Source organism: Schistocerca nitens, chromosome 1 (genome assembly GCF_023898315.1).
Source record: "Schistocerca nitens isolate TAMUIC-IGC-003100 chromosome 1, iqSchNite1.1, whole genome shotgun sequence".
Taxonomy (NCBI): Eukaryota; Metazoa; Arthropoda; class Insecta; order Orthoptera; family Acrididae; genus Schistocerca; species Schistocerca nitens.
The window spans coordinates 249,625,576-249,645,751 of record NC_064614.1 but is presented as its reverse complement, the minus strand read 5'-3'; the positions used below and the strand labels follow the sequence as shown (position 1 = coordinate 249,645,751).

Below are 20,176 nucleotides of genomic sequence, written 5' to 3'. Positions count from 1 at the left end.
CTTTCCTGTGTTGAGCAATTTCCTTTGCTTTTCTGTCCCATGGTCACTTATTTTGATACTTGTCATTTTGACATTCATGAAATGAACCACAACTAGGAACCACAGTATGATCTTCCTCTCTTTTTTCTGTTCGTTATTCTCCAATTTTACATCATTATGGTCACAGAGTGTTTGCATGGGTGGCTTCAATTGATTTACTAAGTTAACATAAGACCAAAACTTCTTAGGATTTTCTGTCAGGTAGGTACAAAAAATTATCATTTTGTTTTTTTATCTGTCATGACAAATTCTATTCTCTTCCTGTCTGAAATTAGTATGTTTCTTATCAGGCCTTTGCAGGAAGGCTGAGACCATTTCAGCACATACACATTTGTACTGATTTTCTTACAAATACGGTCTATATGTTCTTTCCATGACAGGTGTACATCAACAATTACACCCAAAAATTTGTGTTTGTTTGCATAGCTAAGGGTCAATGGAGGTGTAAATTGAGTATTATTATGTTCTGATTATAGCTAAGCAAAAATGGCATTGAGACTGTCTTCTCTTTATTTACAAGTAGCTTATTTGCAGTAAGATAACTTGATAGAAAGTTATAACTGATTTCACTGATGTTTGTAATAGTTTGCATTTCACAGCCTCAACTGACAAAATATGTTTCTTTAGCATAGCTTACAAACTTGAAATTTTGGAGTTCAAATAAATTGTTAATGCATACAAAAAATAGTAAATCACCAGTATACTTCCTTGGGGTCTTGCAGCACACCACATTGGAGTATATTGTGAGTTGATTTGGTTGTTACCAACTGTTCATTCCTTTTAGAAGTTAACTTAACACATTGTTTCCTATTTTTCAAATAGGAGGCAAAGAGTTGTAAGGCTATCCCTCTCATTCCGTACGATTCTAATTTATGCAATAGAATTGTATGATTCACAGTATCAACAGTTTTATTCATATCCAGGAAGGTGCCTGCTATCTTGTCTCCTTCATCTAGCTTGTTTAATATTTCACATATAAAATTTGCTACCGCTGTTACAGTATGTCTTCCTTTTCTAATACAATATTATAGAGTGTTGAACAGATAGTGTTATGAAATATACCTCAAACTGATGAAATATTACTTCCCTTAGTAATCTCTCAAGCTCTGAATTTAATGATATTGGTGTTATAGTTTTTCAAGTCAGTTTTTATTTCCTTCTTATACGGTACACCAGTTGGGTATTGATTACCAACAGGTCAGGGAATTCTCCATGGCAGAGGGTTCACTAATTCTCCTCTGCATTTGTTTAGCAGCTTACATGAAATGTCATCCCACCCACAAGACATTTTAGCCTGAAGTTTTGAAATGATTACTAGGACGTCCCTTTCAGTAATGCCATGGATAAAAAACGATTGGTTAGTACTTTTGGCATTTGAGTTGGGTGCTCAGTCAGTGTTTCATTTGACCCAATTGTGCTGAACATCTGTATAAATTTCTCACACACTTCTTTTGTGTCATTTGTTATATCTTAATTTTCTTTTAATATTATGCTGGTGAGACTTCTGTTTCCCACTTTCTTTGTACATTATTTTCCAGGCTGTTTTACTAACACAAGTTGAGTTGCTTATTTGAGAGGCATGTTTATGAGCTTTAATGTTAGTCAAGGAATCTCTGTATTGTTTGTATTTTGTTAAATAGTATTGTAATTTAGTATCTCTAAAGAGTGTGAAATAGTCTTTCATTTTCTCTCTCATTTCAATGATTTCAGGAGGGAAGTTTAAGTTCCCAGCTGTGTGAGCAATAGCTTTGTTTACTTTTTTCACTAAAGGGCATGTTTCATTTAAAGTTTTATTGAATAGTTTGTAGAAATTGTCCCATTTTTCATTCACATTTGGTGTATTGTAAACTGGTTCCCATTTTGCTTTTGCCCAACAACCCCGTAATTTTATTGTAATTAAATTTCCTTTTAAACATAAATGTATCACTTTTAATGGTTAGACTTATGTTCTCTTTAGTTATGTTTGTGAGAATGTGGTCAATGAATGTCTGTGTTTCTACAAAAATTCTTGTTGGTTCTGAGTTTATGTGATAATAGTTATAACACTGAAGTCAATCAACATAACACTATTGCTATTATGTAAAGAATCTGTGTTGATGTCCCAAAAAACAGCATGTTTTTTATTTGCTGATGTCTTCTCCAGCAGGTCCTCTAGACATTTGAAAAAGTCTTCAATACTTCTTCCAGGTGACTTAAACAGAGCTGCTATAATCAGACTGTTGTGACCTAGTTTTAAATTTATTGCTGCTACCATTTCTTTATTCAGATCATCAATACATTTGACTTTTTCAGATTCTACTTCATTTCTGCTATAAATGTATACCCCTCCACCTTTATGTGTCCTTCTACAGTACAAGTTTATGAGTTTGTAATTTCTTAGACTGTATCCATATACCTCTTCTTCCTTGCAACCTAATGTGGTTTTCATTCATTTCCATATGCATCGAGGTGCTCTGTTTTATTCATTATATACAGAAAATTTTGGTATGTAAGGGTTAATTTGCTACATTTTACTCGGAAAATATCCCTTTTATTTTTGTTACTGATAATTTTGTTTAATTCATCCTTCGCTGTGATAATTTTTCTTATTTTCTCACATAAAAGTTTCTTGTCCTTGAAATTTAGATGCGTCCCATGTTTGGTATATACGCATTTGTCCATTTTTACCTATATCCACTGTTTTACATTTTTCAAATGAAGCATGCAATGGTTTGATCTTAATGTTGTATATTATGTCATGCCTGAGATGTAGCATTGTAACTATTGTGTCCTTGGACATAAATGCGACACCATGTGTGTTACTAACGGCATGTGAAGCCTTGCTGTTTAAAATTTCATGTGCACCCAAATTTAATTTTAGTACTTTTCTGCTATACCAACATTAGTGAACCAGTACATAAAAGTAGCACTTCTCAGTGAAGCCATCACAACAACATGGATCAACAAAAGTTAAAATTTCGTTTTTAGTTTGAAAAAAATATTAATACAGTTATGGGGTTACTAGTTTTGTGCCAGGCCACTTGTCATGTTTTTAGCTAAAAGATAAGTCTTGTAAACAATACTGAAGTTAGCTAGAATTAAAGACCACTTGGGTACAACAGATGCAGCCACAGAAACCATATGGCTAGGTCAGAGGGTGCAGAATAAGAGAGCTCTGGTTGTTCGACAGGCTTTCGGTGTGAGTTTCCTAGGCAGTAAAGGACAAATAAGTTGAAAAAATTGGCAAAACCAAGTCCTTAGACAGTAAAAACTAAATTAGGTGATAGAATTAGTGAAGCAAATGCCATAGGCAATAAAATGGTGAAACAGAGAGTGAGCAGTGAGAAAAAAAGGTAGATGGCTTGTAGTGGGGGAGACTCTATCTCATAAGATTTTCATTTATTTATTTGTCCATATAAGTCTATTGTTTGATACATGTATCATACACAAGATATTAGACAGAAAATCTTTTTAGCTGTTGGTTTTACAACCACCACCATATAAACACACCAAACATTTATCATACTGTTTTTGTCTGGTATACATTTCCCCAGAAAATAATATTGTACTTCTGCACTATACGGTGTTCATCATTAGAATAAACCTGATGTAAAAATTACATCATGTATTCTTCCACATTTGCTTGAACCTCATTGGATTTTAGTTCGTGTAGAGTAGAAGCCTAGTTGTGTCCAGTACAGTCAAGTACAATCATAAGGATATGTTTTATGCTGTATTACACACACATAGATTAAGTGATAATGTGGGACAAAAGTTTTACCAGCACATTTAGCTTGGACAGCAATGACCAGCCTTGTGGTCCAACTAACTTGCAATGATGTGAGCATTTGCAGTTCAAACGTTAAATGAGATGAGCAGAGAAACAATTTAGCTTCAAATATCATTTAATTTATAAAGAGAATGAAATAATATTCGTCAAAACTCCGGTGACTTCTTAGGTGACCGCACGGAAAGCATAAAATGCTCTTGTTCTCATCTAACATAGTATTCTAATTACAAACAAGAGTGAAGAAAATCCCTAACGTAAACAAACAGTAATTTTTCTGAATGAGCTGTGTGTGATGCAAAAGCACACAGCAGGAATTTCACTGTACTGTTGAATACTGAAGCCACTGAAGGTATTAATTACAGTCAGTCATCTGGTAATCTCCTAGCTCCTTCCTTATTCATATCTCAGTAATACATTTCAGTTCTGGAACTGTGTGTGTTGTTTTTTTTTTTTTTTTTTTATGCTACGTAGATAAAGAGTTGACCAACCACAGAATCCATGAAGCCATCCAGGCACTACATTTTCTCCTCTTCTATTATGACGTGCTGTTCCATACCCCACCAGTGGTCAGCAGTGAGATGTTTGTGCAGCTTAACAGTCTTTTAATTTCTCATGACTAATCCCTTAACTTGGCTCCAGACCAGTTCCTTTGGGTTCATATTGCAATGATACAATGGCAAATGTAAAAATGCAGCATTTATATGGTATGCTCAATGCTATGAAAATGAGTGTTTTTCAGGTTTCTACAACACTTATCACTCTGGTTCATGTGAGACTGCATCCTTGGCATAAAACAATGAACATGTCCAAATAAAGAGTATTTGGTTTTTCATTTTTTCCTAAAAAATTAAATTTATTATGCTTTAAAACTTTAAGCAACCTTTATTAGCGATCTTTCATAAAATACTGGTAATTAAGAGTTTATATTTGAAATGAAAAACGGAATTTTGCATGCAATATGTAATTAGATACAAGAAAGTGTGCATTATTCAAGAAAAATGATGATGAATTTTACAGAGACGTAAGTATTTCAAATTGAATGAAAAAATGGATGACCAAGGCAAGAAATGAACCAGTAATTCATGAACTGCACGAGATTATCAATCTACTATGATACAAAGTCTGCTATACATCCAGTGTGTATTTGTGTCTCAACTGTATGAAACACAACTGCTTGTAAAACTACAAAGCCGATTTTTTCTGGAAATTTACGAAAAACATTAAGAACAACCTATTTTGTGGCACTTTTTAACCTGTTCTACAAACATGTTTCACTACAGAGCAGGAAGCAGCCTCAACCATTTTCATACTGCATGTTAACAGCATAATAATCAGAGCACCACAATACAGAGACTGTAACTGAGTACGATTTTTGAAATAAAAACTGCATAGGAAAAGTGTGAGTAAGAAACTAACATTGATTGCTACTAATACATTAAAATATCTTAATGTCTCATTTTATGTAAGTTAGTAAGAAGATACCTGATACATAAGTGGACCTATTTCCAAGAGCATAACAACACTAGTGTACGTGTGCTACGACTTAAAAACAATCTTCACATTTGTGTTTGTTAACATCAGCTTATGATGAACAGAGTATAATATTATTGCAAAGAATTCTTACTACATAGCTGATATTTGCTAGTTTCAAATTTAGGGATGTGATAAGAGAGCTCCATTTAAGATTTTCCCAGGTTTGAATCCAAAGAAATTTAGTTCCAGTGACAGCGCTAATGTTTCAGTTGTCTACACATATTATTGGTTGTGTGCATATTTTCTAGTTTTGAATTTAGAAATATGATAAGAGAGCTCCATTTAAGATTTTCCCTAGATTTGAATCCAAAGAAATTTAGTTCCAGTGGCAGCACTAATGTTTCAGTTATCTACGCATATTGTTGGTTGTGCTGCATTTTTGTGGAAATTCATGAGTGCTTTTATGGGTGATCAACTATTAGCCCATTTCTGGCCATAAATTTGGACACTTCTTTCATAGTATGTTTTGCAGAAGCAGTAAGATCTTCTTCTTTATTTTGTTCAATCAATAGACAAGTGTCACCACCAACCAGTACTGCCACAGAATGCCTAAAGTGTAGTGGGAAATTATCAACGTATACCAAAAAAGCACTGGACCTAGAATAGAGCTCTGCAAAACACCATGACTTGGTTCACATGGTTCTGAAAGATATATTTGGAGTTCAGTTCCTTCCATGTACTTAATTTCAGTTACCTGAGAGAGATATTCCAAATATGATTTAATCCATTTATTTGGCATGGCTCTTACACCATACTTTCGAGCCTTCTCAGGAGCGGAGAATGATGAATCACATCAAAAACTTTTGTTAGGCCCAAGAATAAACCTCAGATTTTTTGTGATTGTCCAATGCGTTTACGACAAACCATGTTGAAAGTGGCTGTTTCAGTTGACCACTATGGCCTGAAGCCATGTTTACAGTAATTTTTGAAAACCCTGACAGTAGTGACACGGGCCTGTAGTTACCCACATAATGCTGATCACCTTTGTTATACAGAGGTATTACTTTTGTTTTTTCAGTTGCCATGAAAGGACACTGCTCAATAAAGATGAAATTTCATATGTCTAATAAAGGAGAGAGCATGTGGCTTGCTATTTTTATAATATAATCCAGAATATCATCCATGCCAGCTTAATAATTAGTATTCAGGGATTAATGATGTTTAGGAGTTCAGTTGGGCCTACAGAATTGAGGAACATGCATATATTATTTGTTTCAATAAATTAAAGTTCTTTCAGTGTTGTCTGGATGGATTAACAAATTTTTTTCTTCACTAATTTTCCAGCAAAAGTTGCATAGTGAGAATGGATATTGTTTGCAACACCCCTAGAATCTGTGACTTTTGTAACCCGCATCCTGCCATCCTGATTCCATGATTTCCCTAAAATACTGGGGTGGTTCCTTTGAATGGGCATAGCTGACTTCCTTCCCAATCCTTCCCTAATCTGATGGGAGCAATGACCTCGCTGTTTGGTCCCCTCTCCCAAATCAACCAACCATCCTGTGCTATCTCAATATTTTTGTGAGTTGATTTCTTCCCCTAAGATACTGCACAGCTTTCCACATGGGCTTAGTCTTATTGGATGACTTCATAATGTATTTCATACAGTGGAAATGTTTCCTAATGTATTTGTTATTTTTCTTAATTTTTGTTATTTTTATGACATGTTTCTAAACTAACTTATATTTTTTGAAGTAACTAAGAAATTCTGAACTACTGTCAGTTTTTAAGAGCAGGAAAAGTTCCTGCTTGCTTTTATAAGATACTCTAATGGCTGGTATAATGCAGTTTTTGAATATGTCTCTGATTCTGGAAATCATTTTTTTTTTATTTTTTTTTTAAATCTAGGCTATGCTTGAAAATATTCTAAAAATTTTCCATCTTTTCATTGTTAATAAGATTGTTTGCTGATGAGATACAAAGTGTTCACATTATAACTCATTTTATGGGTAATGTTTTGCACACAGGTCAAAATATTTTGTGATACACTCATGACCACATTTCCATGTACCTGAACAAGGAGGGTGACACTGGTCTTTGTTACATGTATTGGAGAGCTAACAGTCAGACATAGATTGTAGGCTTAGAAGGCTCTTCTTTACCTTATGGGGAATAGCTGTATACCCCTCCACTTAGCCTCTGAAAGATAACTGAAGAATAAAGCACAATGGTAACCAACAAGGCAAGATGAAGTCTTAAAAAGAGGACAAGGGGTCCAGAGGGAGAGGGAGTTACAGAGATGGAATCAGTCTTCAGATAATACATGAAGTGTTGTTGAGATGGAGAAAGTGAGTAACAGTCGGCAGTCTTAAGCATAGGAAGCCAGAGTGTTAAGCTGAAGTCACAGGGAAGAAGTTAGATAGTTGCAAGGGCTCTGCTGATGTTAAGATTCATACAAGGGTTTCAGTAAGTGCACAGAACAATCAGAAACAGTCCTTTCCCCTGAGTAAGGACTCAACTAGTACTGTGGAGGCACCTCAGCTAGGAAAAACACTTTGTACACAATATTCAGAAATACAGTCTGCTTCTAATTTGGCATCTGAGTTGCTAAATATCCTCATCCCCTTTAGGAATTTATGTGAGACAGTCAAGTTTCCCCGTCACTTCAGTCTACCAACTGAATTGTCTGTAACATGAACCCATCAATCCATTGCAAAACCCTTCTTCTTTCTGTGAGTTTTCTACATTGTGCGGTGTCTCTCACATCCAAGTTTCCTTCTCCTTCCATTCTGCCAGTCTTCTTCTTGTATGGTTCTGTCCTGCATCACACACCTTTCTCTATCATTCACTGTAGTCAGGGTCTTCTGCTTTTTCTGTATCATAGAGGACTCTTAGCACCTCATTTCTTATTTTCTCTCTTTTTGTTACTTCACAACATCCTCTCCCAAACTCAATTTTCATTGCCTTCAATTTCTTCTCATTGACCCTGGAGACTTCCCACATTTCAACACCATACAGAGCAATGCCCTCAACTATAGTTTTGTGTATTTTCCTTTCCAAATTTTTGGATGTTTTATTCCAAATAATAGAGTGTAATTGCATAATTGCCACCTTTCTCCTTCTTATTCTGTGCTTTATTTCCTTGTTGTTTCCACCTTTATCTGAAATGACTGCCCTTAATATTTATATGATCAGCTACACTTTACTACATATCCATCATCCATACCTCAGACAACCAAGTATTTGGTCTTTGCGAAGTTAATTTTCATACCTCAATGCTCATATTCTTTTTTAAGCTTTCTTAACACATAAGACACATCCTCTTCTTCCTTGGTGAAGATGACCTGAATGTCGGCAAAATTTAAGGAGAACATTAGAAACCATGTGTGTCTCCAAGCTAAGTGCCAGTCTCTTGTCAGTCACCTGTCTAATGCAGCAGGTGTTATTGATAAAGACCTTCCTGCCCAAAAGCCACTCTGTTCTTCTTACTTCCTCAACTTCTTTCTCAATTCTAGTTTAAAGTATCTTATCACTTAGTCTTGACACAGAACTTTGATGCCTCGATAGTTTGCACAGTCCCCCGTGCATACCTTTTTAAATTCATTTGTGATGAAACCTTTTTAAACTCAAAAGGAATTTCCTCACCACTACAACAGAGGTTAAACAGTTTTTCAAGATGTTCAAATAACATGTTTGGGCTGGCCTTCAACTAATCCGCATATACAGCTCTATGCCCTGGTGTTTTGCTATTTGTGAATTGCTTGAATGTATCCTGTACTTATGCTGTTGTTATCTCCTGGATTTCTGTGTCATATTTGTTGCTTGCAAAGGGGCATATATTATTCAATTAACATCAACATTCTTTAAAAAGTTCTTTATAGTCTGTCATCCGTCTAGTCTTATAAGCTGTAGGTCTGTCATCCTTCTAGGCTTATCAGCTGTAAGTTTATATTACTTCTGTCATTTGTTCTTAGTTGATTTACCACCTTCCATGCTTCTTTGGACTTTGAATTTCCTATGAAGCTATTAATTTCTTCACATTTAAAGTCCCGCAAAGCATTTTTTGTTCTAAGTACTGCTTTCTTTGCCTCTATCCCCAGCTTTGCATACCTGTGTACCAGCTTCTGTCATTCTTATTGCTCATAAGCCATCTGCTAAAGGTCTCCCTTTTCTCCTTCACTTTTGTGGCAATATCATCATCCCACCAACCACTTTTAAATTTGCCAGATGTGTTTTCAACTACTCTCAGACTTTAAAAGGCAGCTTCCTGAATAGCTCTCACAATTATCTTATATGCTACATCCACTATTGTAGCTTCTTCCACTGATGTAGCTACTTCTGTCTTGATAACAGCTTCCACTCTCCCATGCATACATTCAATCAGGTGTGGGAAGATTTCTTTGGGAACGGCAGCCCATTCTTCACAGAGTGCTGCACTGAGGAGAGGGATCAATGTTGGTCAATGAGGCCGGGCAGGATTCATGTTGAAAGATGCAATTGCCATTCCCAAATTGCTCTTCAACAGTGGGAAGCAAAAAGGTGCTTAAAACATCAATGTAGGCCTGTGCTATGATAGTGCCATGCAAAACAACAGGGGTGCAAGCCCCCTCCATGAAAAACACAACACCATAAAGCCACCGTCTCCAAATTTTACTGTTGGCACTACACATGCTGGTAGATGATGTTCACCAGGCATTCACCATACCCACACCCTGCCATCAGATCGCCACATTGTGTACCAAGATTTGACACTCCACACAACGTTTTCCCATGGTTCAATCATCCAATGTTTACACTCCCTACACCAAGCGAGGCATCGTTTGACATTTACCGGCGTGATGTGCGACATGAGCAGCTGCTCGACCATGAAATCCATATTTTATCACCTCCCACCTAACTGTCACAGTACTTGCAGTGGATCCTGATGCATTTTGGAAATCCTGCGTGATGGTCTATTACACATTAAAACCCTCTTCAACTGTCAGCGGTCTCTGTCAGTCAACAGATGAGGTCAGCCTGTACACTTTCGTGCTGTACATGTCCCTTCATGTTTCCACTTCACTATCATATCAGAAACAGTGGACCTAGGGATATTTAGGAGTGTGGAAGTCTTGCATACAGATGTATGACACAAGTGACACCCAATCACCTGACCACATTTGAAGTCCGTGAGTTCCATGGAGCTCCCCATTCTGCTCTCTCATGATGTCTAATGGCTACTGAGGTCGCTGATATGGAGTACCTGGCAGTAGGTGGCAGTACAATGCACGTACCTGGCAGTAGGTGGCAGTACAATGCACCTAATATGAAAAATGTATATTTTTGTGGGTGCCTGGATACTTTTGATCACATAGTGTTATTGCCGTTGGTCCAGTTTCTCTCCATTCTCTTTTCAATTGTTTTGACACCTAGTAATTTTTTGAAAGGAGAACCAAAGTGCACACCAACGCTGGAAATGGTCAAATCCACATTCTGCTGTTATGTAGACTCTGCAATCCTCTACCTTTTGTACACTTACTTTCTTTCTCTATTGTAAAACCAATTACAGGCTGTAACATCCTTGTAGGCTGTGTCCAGGTACATTTATGAATCTCTTTGCATTGAAAAAATCCATTCCTTATCTTCAGACTGTACTGTCAACACATTTCTACTAGCCCCTCTCCATTATCATTCACAATATGCTCCCCAAATTTGCCTACAACTTTGCTAGCATACTGCTCACCCTCCCGTCCACTCTAATAAAAGATACAGCTTCTTCCTATTGCTAATGCCATCTAGGAGGTTTGTCAGATCGTTAAAGAAATTATTTTTCTCAGTGCCAGTAACATTATTTGTGGATGCATATACTGCAATGATTGCTACATTGTATATCCTTTTAGTTTTATATCCACATGCATCAGACATTCATTCACACAGTTCATAATGCAGCATTTTTTATGTACTGCAGTGGATATCCCCTTGTTTGCCCAACACTCTTTGTTCACTCCACTGTAAATACAAACATAACCATAGATTTCCTATACTCCTTTACATTTCTTTTTTGTTTCTGTTAGTGCTAGTATGTCTACAGTGTTCCAGTGGATTACCTTGGATACTAACTGACCTAGATTGATACAAGTAAGTCGATTACTGTCATATTTACCTAATGGCCCATGTTGTTGCCGCCCACATAACCTCAAGAACGGAGCCTGCTAGGATGCCTACACTTTGTCTGGAATTTGGAAACCCATGCTCAGGAAATGACACAGTGTTCACGAAACAATTTGTTGTGTACACCTAACTGACAAATTATTACAATTCATCTTATTTGTGTATAACAGAAGCTAACCACCAACTGTCAAATATTCTATATCAATCAAGTCTTCAGATCATATTGTAATTCACGTAAACATTATTTTTCATAAATAATTTTAATTTTCGTTTATACATAAAATGAAGTATTACAAACTGAAAGTTAAATTAAAATTACATAATACATTCTCATTTACAAACTAATAACCAAAAACCAAAGTTGTTATTTTTCATTGAGCAAAAATCTGTGAGTGAATACCTGACACAAAACTTTATACACACATCAAAAAAGGTTTTGCATCTCCCCGGTTCCCAGAACTCCTGAAGATAGATGTTGACTGTGGATACTGTATCACAGAGACAGTCCCTTGACTGTCACTAAACCTGCCCAAAGATGTAAACAACCATGCATGAGCAGTACCTATTAGATGGAGGGGATCTGACAGCCGATCAGTTCCAGTCATTCCATCAGAAAGGATGTATACGGCTCATGTTGTCTGTAGTTCAACCATGCCTAGATGGTCAAAACTGCTGCAGTTCGATCACATCTGCATTGTTACTTTGTGCCAGGAAGGACTCTCAACAAGAGAAGTGTCCAAGCATCTCGGAGTGAACCAAAGCGATGTTGTTCAGACATGGAGGAAATACAGAGAGACAGGAACTGTTGATGACATGCCTCACCCAAGCTGCCCAAGGGCTACTACTGTGGTGGATGACTGCTACCTACAGATTATGGCTCGTAGGAACCCTGACAGCAACGTCACCATGTTGAATAATGCTTTTTGTGTAGCCATAGGATGTCGTGTTATGACTCAAACTGTGCGCAACAGGCTGCATGATGTGCACCTTCACTCCCGATGTCCATGGCAAGATCCATCTTTGCAACCAAGACATCATGCAGTGTGGTACAGGTGGTCCCAACAACATGCCAAATGGAATGCTCAGTATTGGCATCATGTTCTTTTCACTGATGAGTGTGGCATATGCCTTCAATCAGACAATCATTGGAGATGTGTTTGGAGGCAACCTGGTCAGACTGAATGCCTTGACACACTGTCCAGTGAGTGCAGCAAGGTGGAGTTTCCCTGCTGTTTTGGGGTGGCATTAAGTGGGGCCAACACAACACCGCTGGTAGTCATGGAAGACACTGTAACAGCTGTGTGATACGTGAATGCCATCCTCTTACCAGTAGTGCAACCATATTGGCAGCATATTGACAAGGCATTCGTCTTCATGAATGACAATTCACACCCCCATCATGCACATCTTTTGAATGACTTCCTGCAGGATAATGATAGTAACAGCTGTGCAATACGTGAATGCCATTCTCTTACCAGTAATGCAACCATATTGGCAGCATATTGCCAAGGCATTCGTCTTCATGGATGACAATTCGCACCCCCATCATGCACATCTTTTGAATGACTTCGTTCAGGATAATGATATTGCTCGACTAGAGTAGCCAAAATGTTTTCCAGACATGAACCCTATCAAACATGCATGGGGTAGATTGAAAAGGGCTGTTTATGGATGACATGACCCACCAACCACTCTGAGGGATCTATGTGAGGAGTGGGACAATCTGGATCAACAGTGCCTTAATGAACTTGTGGAAAGTATGCCATGATGAATAAAGGCATGCATCAATGCGAGAGGACGTGCTACTGGGTATCAGAGGTACCGGTGTGTATAGCACCAATCTGGACCACCACCTCTGAAGGTCTCATGGTGGTACAACATGCAATGTGTTTTTTCATGAGCAATAAAAAGGGCAGAAATTATGTTTATGTTGATCTATATTCCAATTTTCTGTTCACGTTCTAGAACTCTTGGAACCAAGGTGATGCAAAACTTTTTTTGACGTGTGTAGTCAAAATGGACAAGTATGCAAAATGCCACAGAATCTCCAGGAATGGAGCCACTCTAAGGAATATCATAATTATTTTCATGTGAGATATTATAACACAACCTGCATGAGCAGTGATGCTGGGCACTTTTAGAGATGCATTGATTACAATACTGGAAGAAGAGCAGTTAAGCTGATTTGGCAGTAGCATGAATGTGGTGTATGGAGAAAAGTTAGGGCTCGACCACATTACAGCCAAGCATGTTGAAAAGACTACTGAAATTATGCCACCCTTTGAATGCTATGAAAAGCCTCAGATTAATTGTTCCGTGGAATGTGTTAATGTAGAACTAGGAGAAGCCTCAGGAGATGGCACATACAGGTGTGATTGATGTCCCATCCCTCACTCAGTTACATTGTAGCATAGTTACAGTATGACTGCTTTTGGTAACAGGATATTTACACATCTAATTGTCAGAAGCATCTGGTATGATTAAAGTAGTATATATACTATCCTAGTGGGATGGCCTCTCTCTTCTCTTTTCTTTTTTAGTAAACTGGTGTGAAAGATGAGTTGTGGAAGAAACACTGCTACTGACAAAACCAAATAGTGCTGTTTGAACAAAGCCATGGGTTTCCTAGCAATATACTCCACAGCTACACTGTATTTACTTTGTCACAATTAGTTTCAAGCCGAAAGCCTCATTAGTGCTATTCAGCAATCAGACAGAGACATATGTTTAATGTCATCTGCCTTGTGTAGTGCCACATAGTGCAGTAACTGCTAATTTCCGGCCTGAACAAGCAAGAGCATTTGATAAAGGACCTCCGACCCTTAAACTCAACCTTTGCATGCAGAGCTCAGATGAGAGCTGAACAGGTTTTAACCTCACAAAGAAGAAGTATATGATAACCATACATTAAATGAAAAACACTATTTGAGGTCCAGTTGGATCAGTTAAAATGGTGTTACTACCTAGAAAATTATTTCAGTATGGTCTGTTCTCAAAAGCATCTCTCATTCTACTGACATAAAGACAAGAGAGTTGTCCTATTTTCCTGAGTTTCGTTCTTGTAATTGTATGAAATAGATTAAATGCAATGAAATGAAATCAAAATAAACTGTTAAAATTCGTTGAACTTGCAAGGTAATGAATATACAGTGACAGTTGAATAATTATGCTAGGAAAGTACTAATTTTCCATGAACACACTGCCTACTCGTCTAGGGTTCCAAGTGGAGTTATTTATCCTGGTAAAGAGATATTCAGCAAGCTACAAGCTAACATTAACCAAGGAATTTGGGATCCCTACCATTTCAAAAGAAAATCATAAATATACCTTATTTGCTAGTACTAAAAATTATTTTATTTTCTAGACTGAATAGTTCTGTTAGCTACACGGAAAGTAGCAATGTCCATTGTAAAGCTGCAGGGCAATTACAGTAGCATGAACAGGCCTCAGAAGTTACAGCTATAGGTAACTATTATCTTTGAAAAACATCAATTAAATAATTAAATATTAAGCTACAAACAGAATATAAACTATTTAATATAACTGAGAAAGCAGAAGCTATTTTTATGCAAGTGGTTTCGTTTTAATATACTTGGTTGCATTTAGTTGGTGCACACAAGACATTAATGAAATGAAAGCAGTATAGTGGTGGAAAAATCATAATTGTGGTATACAGATTAGAGTGATTGTTTTCATTAATATATACCGTCACTTGCACAACATCCATGAAGTTTCACCTTCTTGATGAGATCTACAGAATATGGTGAATGAAAGAATCAACACCAAGCATTTGACATTAGTGAGCACTCTTTCTTACCATTGTGACTGTTGTTTGCAGCTGTCATTACTTTGTGCCACCAACTCCAGCTTTGCGAAATGAGTATTTTGTAAAACCACTTTTTTTTTTTTTTCAAAATATATATTATGCCACTGATAATTTCAAATAATACATGCTTTATTTTTTCAGCTTTTGGAAACTTCATAATTGATGGGCATGGAAAACCTGAGAGTTTGCCAACAGAAACATTAGAAAAACTGTTTGGATTTAATGCAGGCTATACAAATCATGAAGAAGTTAGCACCCACATGCGAAGATGTCTCCTTTCTAGTGCATGGAGTGTAGCTGTGGTTTCACGGCTATTCCAAGGTCTCAAATTATTCTTCCATTCAGGAAATAATATGCAGCAAGAGAAGAATAATTGTTGAAACTGGTTATTAATAAGACACCACTGAAGTTTTTGTTAAAATATGAGGGTAAAATACATTGGTAGATAACACAATGGCAAGACCACATTGTGGTGATGCAGCACCTCTAATTGACTTTACAAAGAGTGTAAACTGTAAATAATCCCCCATTGATAAAGAACTATCACAATTTACTTTAGTCTTATTATCCTCCTTTTATCTCTTGTTTCTCCATTTCACATCTCCTTTTATCTTTAATTTTCTTTAAGGTCCTCTGGCTGCCTCTTCTTCATTTGTTTTTTTGATTTCATCTTGGTATACCTTTCAGCTGAATTAAACCATAGAAACTCCACGTAGGAATATGAACAATGCAGGAAAAGATAGATTCTACTTATTGCAAAGAAGACACTTTAAGTTGCAATCAGACACAATTAAAAGACACTCACACAAAGCTTTTGGCAACAGCCTTCATCAGCAAAAGAAATACAGAGAAGCATGCACCATTCATACAAACAAGCACATGCACATGAATGCCAACTCCAACAGCTGTCTGGTCTCTTAAAAATGTAGTCAGTAACCCAACCTCCAGGAATCAAATAACTTGATAACCAGAAATTTTAGCCATTGAACTTTGCTAATAAATCATCTTAAAATTACAATGCTTCTTCACTGAACATTCACATTGTTTCAGTATGATTTTATTCCCAATGATAGCAACAACATTGAAAAGCAACAACACAAGTAATTTAAAAGTCCTTTGATGAAATATTATATGCTCTGCAATGCAAAGTCAGAATAAAATTAACACTCTTAGAGGGAGGATCTTATTATTAGTAGGTAGGAGTAATACTGATTATGTCTAACAGCAAAGTGCAATGTTGCTGCATGACACATTTTAAAAGAATCACTGATTTTGTCCCACATTATGTATAAATTTTCAGAAAAGAAGTTTTGAATTACTTGTGTTGGCTTTTATTTGTTTTTCTTGTTGCTGTGAATAAAATTATACTGAATTTGTTCTTTAACAAGGGTATTAGGAATGATAATATAGACAATTATGATGGATAGTCCTTATTATGTGGGATTGAAGTATTTTATTGAATATAAGTTGAAATTTAACAACTGAATGTTTTTAACAGTTGTGTACAATTGTGAGTGGTTTCCACACAAATACGTAAGTGATTTTCAAGTAAATCTTAAAAGATCAGATCATGAATGTAAATGAAGAAAATCTGAGACTCATTTTTTACAGAGTTGCCTTTTAATTAGTTCCTTTTTTGATTAATGAACTCATTCTGCTTTGCCTCTAAGCTTAAAATTTCAATGAATACCCATTGAGATACAAGTTACTATATTTACTACTGGTACTCATTATTTACTTGTTCCTCAAAAATAATATTAAGAGACAACAAAAATTTACCAACAATATGCAGTATAAAAAACAGAAAATAGATGCTAATCAAAAGTTTGTAAAAATTGTTTTCATTTAAAAATAATTTGCTATTTCTCTATGCATCTGGTCTCTTAGTATATGTATAGCTACAAATTTTCATTCATTTTTTCCCCATCTGCAGAATATTCACAATCTACAGTACCCGTATACTGTGCATTGTGACTGAAGTGGAACATGAAGATCTGTTGTAGAATTTAAATAATACGTGCAAATAATTGTAATTCTTCTATGTTACTCATTGTATTCTTTTTTCCCTTTAATGAAATCTTGTTGATTTACAGTAGCACAAAAAACTTTTATAATTCTCTTTCTTTCATTTTACTCAAATCTATTCTATATTCCAGACATATGAAGGGAAAGGCAAAATTTAAAGTATGAAAAATCATTTGCGCTGCCCACAGTCTAGATATAACAAAAATCATTCATTCCATGGTTGTACCTTCTGACAATTTCAAGCCTTCAGATTTCAGTACATTTTCCATTTTTATCACCCCACCTTCCCACACAATCCTCATTCTGCATGGTAAAAAGCTATCACAACAACTTTCTGTCAGAAAGAGATTTTTCACTCTGCAGCGGAGTGTGCGCTGATATGAAACTTCCTGGCAGATTAAAACTGTGTGCCCGACCGAGACTCGAACTCGGGACCTTTGCCTTTCGCGGGCAAGTGCTCTGCCATCTGAGCTACCGAAGCACGACACACGCCCGGTCCTCACAGCTTTACTTCTGCCAGTATCTCGTCTCCTACCTTCCAAACTTTACAGAAGCTCTCCTGCGAACCTTGCAGAGCTAGCACTCCTGAAAGAAAGGATATTGCAGAGACATGGCTTAGCCACAGCCTGGGGAATGTTTCCAGATTGAGATTTTCACTCTGCAGCGGAGTGTGCGCTGATATGAAACTTCCTGGCAGATTAAAACTGTGTGCCCGACTGAGACTCGAACTTGGGACCTTTGCCTTTTGCGGGCAAGTGCTCTACCATCTGAGCTACCGAAGCATGACACACGCCCAGTCCTCACAGCTTTACTTCTGCCAATATCTCGTCTCCTACCTTCCAAACTTTACAGAAGCTCTCCTGCGAACCTTGCAGAGCTAGCACTCCTGAAAGAAAGGATATTGCGGAGATATGGCTTAGCCACAGCCTGGGGGATGTTTCCAGAATGAGATTTTCACTCTGCAGCGGAGTGTGCGCTGATATGAAACTTCCGGGCAGATTAAAACTGTGTGCCCGACCGAGACTCAAACTCGGGACCTTTGCCTTTCGCGGGCAAGTCCTCTACCATCTGAGCTACCGAAGCACGCCTCACGCCCGGTCCTCACAGCTTTACTTCTGCCAGTATCTCGTCTTCTACCTTCCAAACTTTACAGAAGCTCTCCTGCGAACCTTGCAGAGCTAGCACTCCTGAAAGAAAGGATATTGCGGAGACATGGCTTAGCCACAGCCTGGGGGATGTTTCCAGAATGAGATTTTCACTCTGCAGTGGAGTGTGCGCTGATATGAAACTTCCAGGCAGATTAAAACTGTGTGCCCGACCGAGACTCGAACTCGGGACCTTTGCCTTTCGCAGGCAAGTGCTCTACCATATCCTTTCTTTCAGGAGTGCTAGCTCTGCAAGGTTCGCAGGAGAGCTTCTGTAAAGTTTGGAAGGTAGGAGACGAGATAATGGCAGAAGTAAAGCTGTGAGGACCGGGCGTGAGTCGTTCTTCGGTAGCTCAGATGGTAGAGCACTTGCCTGCAAAAGGCAAAGGTCCCGAGTTCGAGTCTCGGTCGGGCACACAGTTTTAATCTGCCAGGAAGTTTCATATCAGCGCACACTACGCTGCAGAGTGAAAATCTCATTCTGGAAACATCCCCCAGGCTGTGGCTAAGCCATGTCTCCGCAATGTCCTTTCTTTCAGGAGTGCTAGCTCTGCAAGGTTCGCAGGAGAGCTTCTGTAAAGTTTGGAAGGTAGAAGACGAGATACTGGCAGAAGTAAAGCTGTGAGGACCGGGCATGTGTCATGCTTCTGTAGCTCAGATGGTAGAGCACTTGCCTGCAAAAGGCAAAGGTCCCGAGTTCGAGTCTCGGTCGGGCACACAGTTTTAATCTGCCAGGAAGTTTCATATCAGCGCACACTCCGCTGCAGAGTGAAAATCTCATTCTGGAAACATCCCCCAGGCTGTGGCTAAGCCATGTATCCGCAATATCCTTTCTTTCAGGAGTGCTAGCTCTGCAAGGTTCGCAGGAGAGCTTCTGTAAAGTTTGGAAGATAGGAGATGAGATACTGGCAGAAGTAAAGCTGTGAGGACTGGGCGTGGGTCGTGCTTCGGTAGCTCAGATGGTAGAGCACTTGCCTGCGAAAGGCAAAGGTCCCAAGTTCGAGTCTCGGTCGGGCACACAGTTTTAATCTGCCAGGAAGTTTCAACTTTCTGTCAGTCCATTTTAGAATGAAATCAGTATTCAGAATCCTACATATTCCCTATATGCCCTAGGTTCCATCTTTGACTCTTTGTCAGAAGTAAATGGGAAATTTCCAAAAGAACTTTTAAGAGGTGGATTCCCAAAGTAATTTATTCTTATGGTTACAACAGTGCATATTTTCTTCATATTCTCTTACACAAGTTCATGATGACAGAAGGACCTATGCCATTCAAGTCAAGATGAGCATGCCAGAACCAGTTAAGTAGTTTTGCTGAACCCATGGCTGAATTGTGTTTGCACTGGCACTGTTGTGCTGAATGTTGAACTGTCACCAAGAAGCTCTTTCATCAGGATCACAGTCTGGTTATTTTCAATATATGCATACAAGGCAAAGCCCTGATGTGCTCCAGTCCAAACAGTGTTGGCTACTGAGATGGGGTCACCGATGGAACAAAGAGAGACAATGTGCAACTGCAGCTCTCCACCACCACCCTAGCAGTTATCCCTCAAAACTGCTTAGTCATTTCTGCTACACCCACTTTTTTAATAATGCTGACTTAATACAAAAGGAAATCAGAGGCTATCCCTGCTTTTTTCACACAAAATGATATCCAGAATTCTCCAAGGACAAGGTTTTCCATTTACACATTACTTAACATTTAATTTTCTATGAAACTGAATCTCCTGTTCATCAGTACAAAATTATG

The 20,176-nt window shown here is 37.8% G+C and overlaps 1 protein-coding gene across 1 annotated transcript in view; it reads left to right on the top strand.

Moving 5' to 3' along the window:
- The window catches only part of LOC126235269 (DNA (cytosine-5)-methyltransferase 3B-like), a 254,765-nt gene extending 239,044 nt beyond the window's left edge, over positions 1-15,721 (top strand). Inside the window, exon 15 of the mRNA XM_049944001.1 lies at positions 15,399-15,721. Within this exon, the coding sequence (XP_049799958.1) occupies positions 15,399-15,637 (239 nt within the window). The 3' untranslated portion in view covers positions 15,638-15,721. The remainder of the gene's footprint in view (positions 1-15,398) is intronic.
- Positions 15,722-20,176: the final 4,455 nt, after the last annotated feature.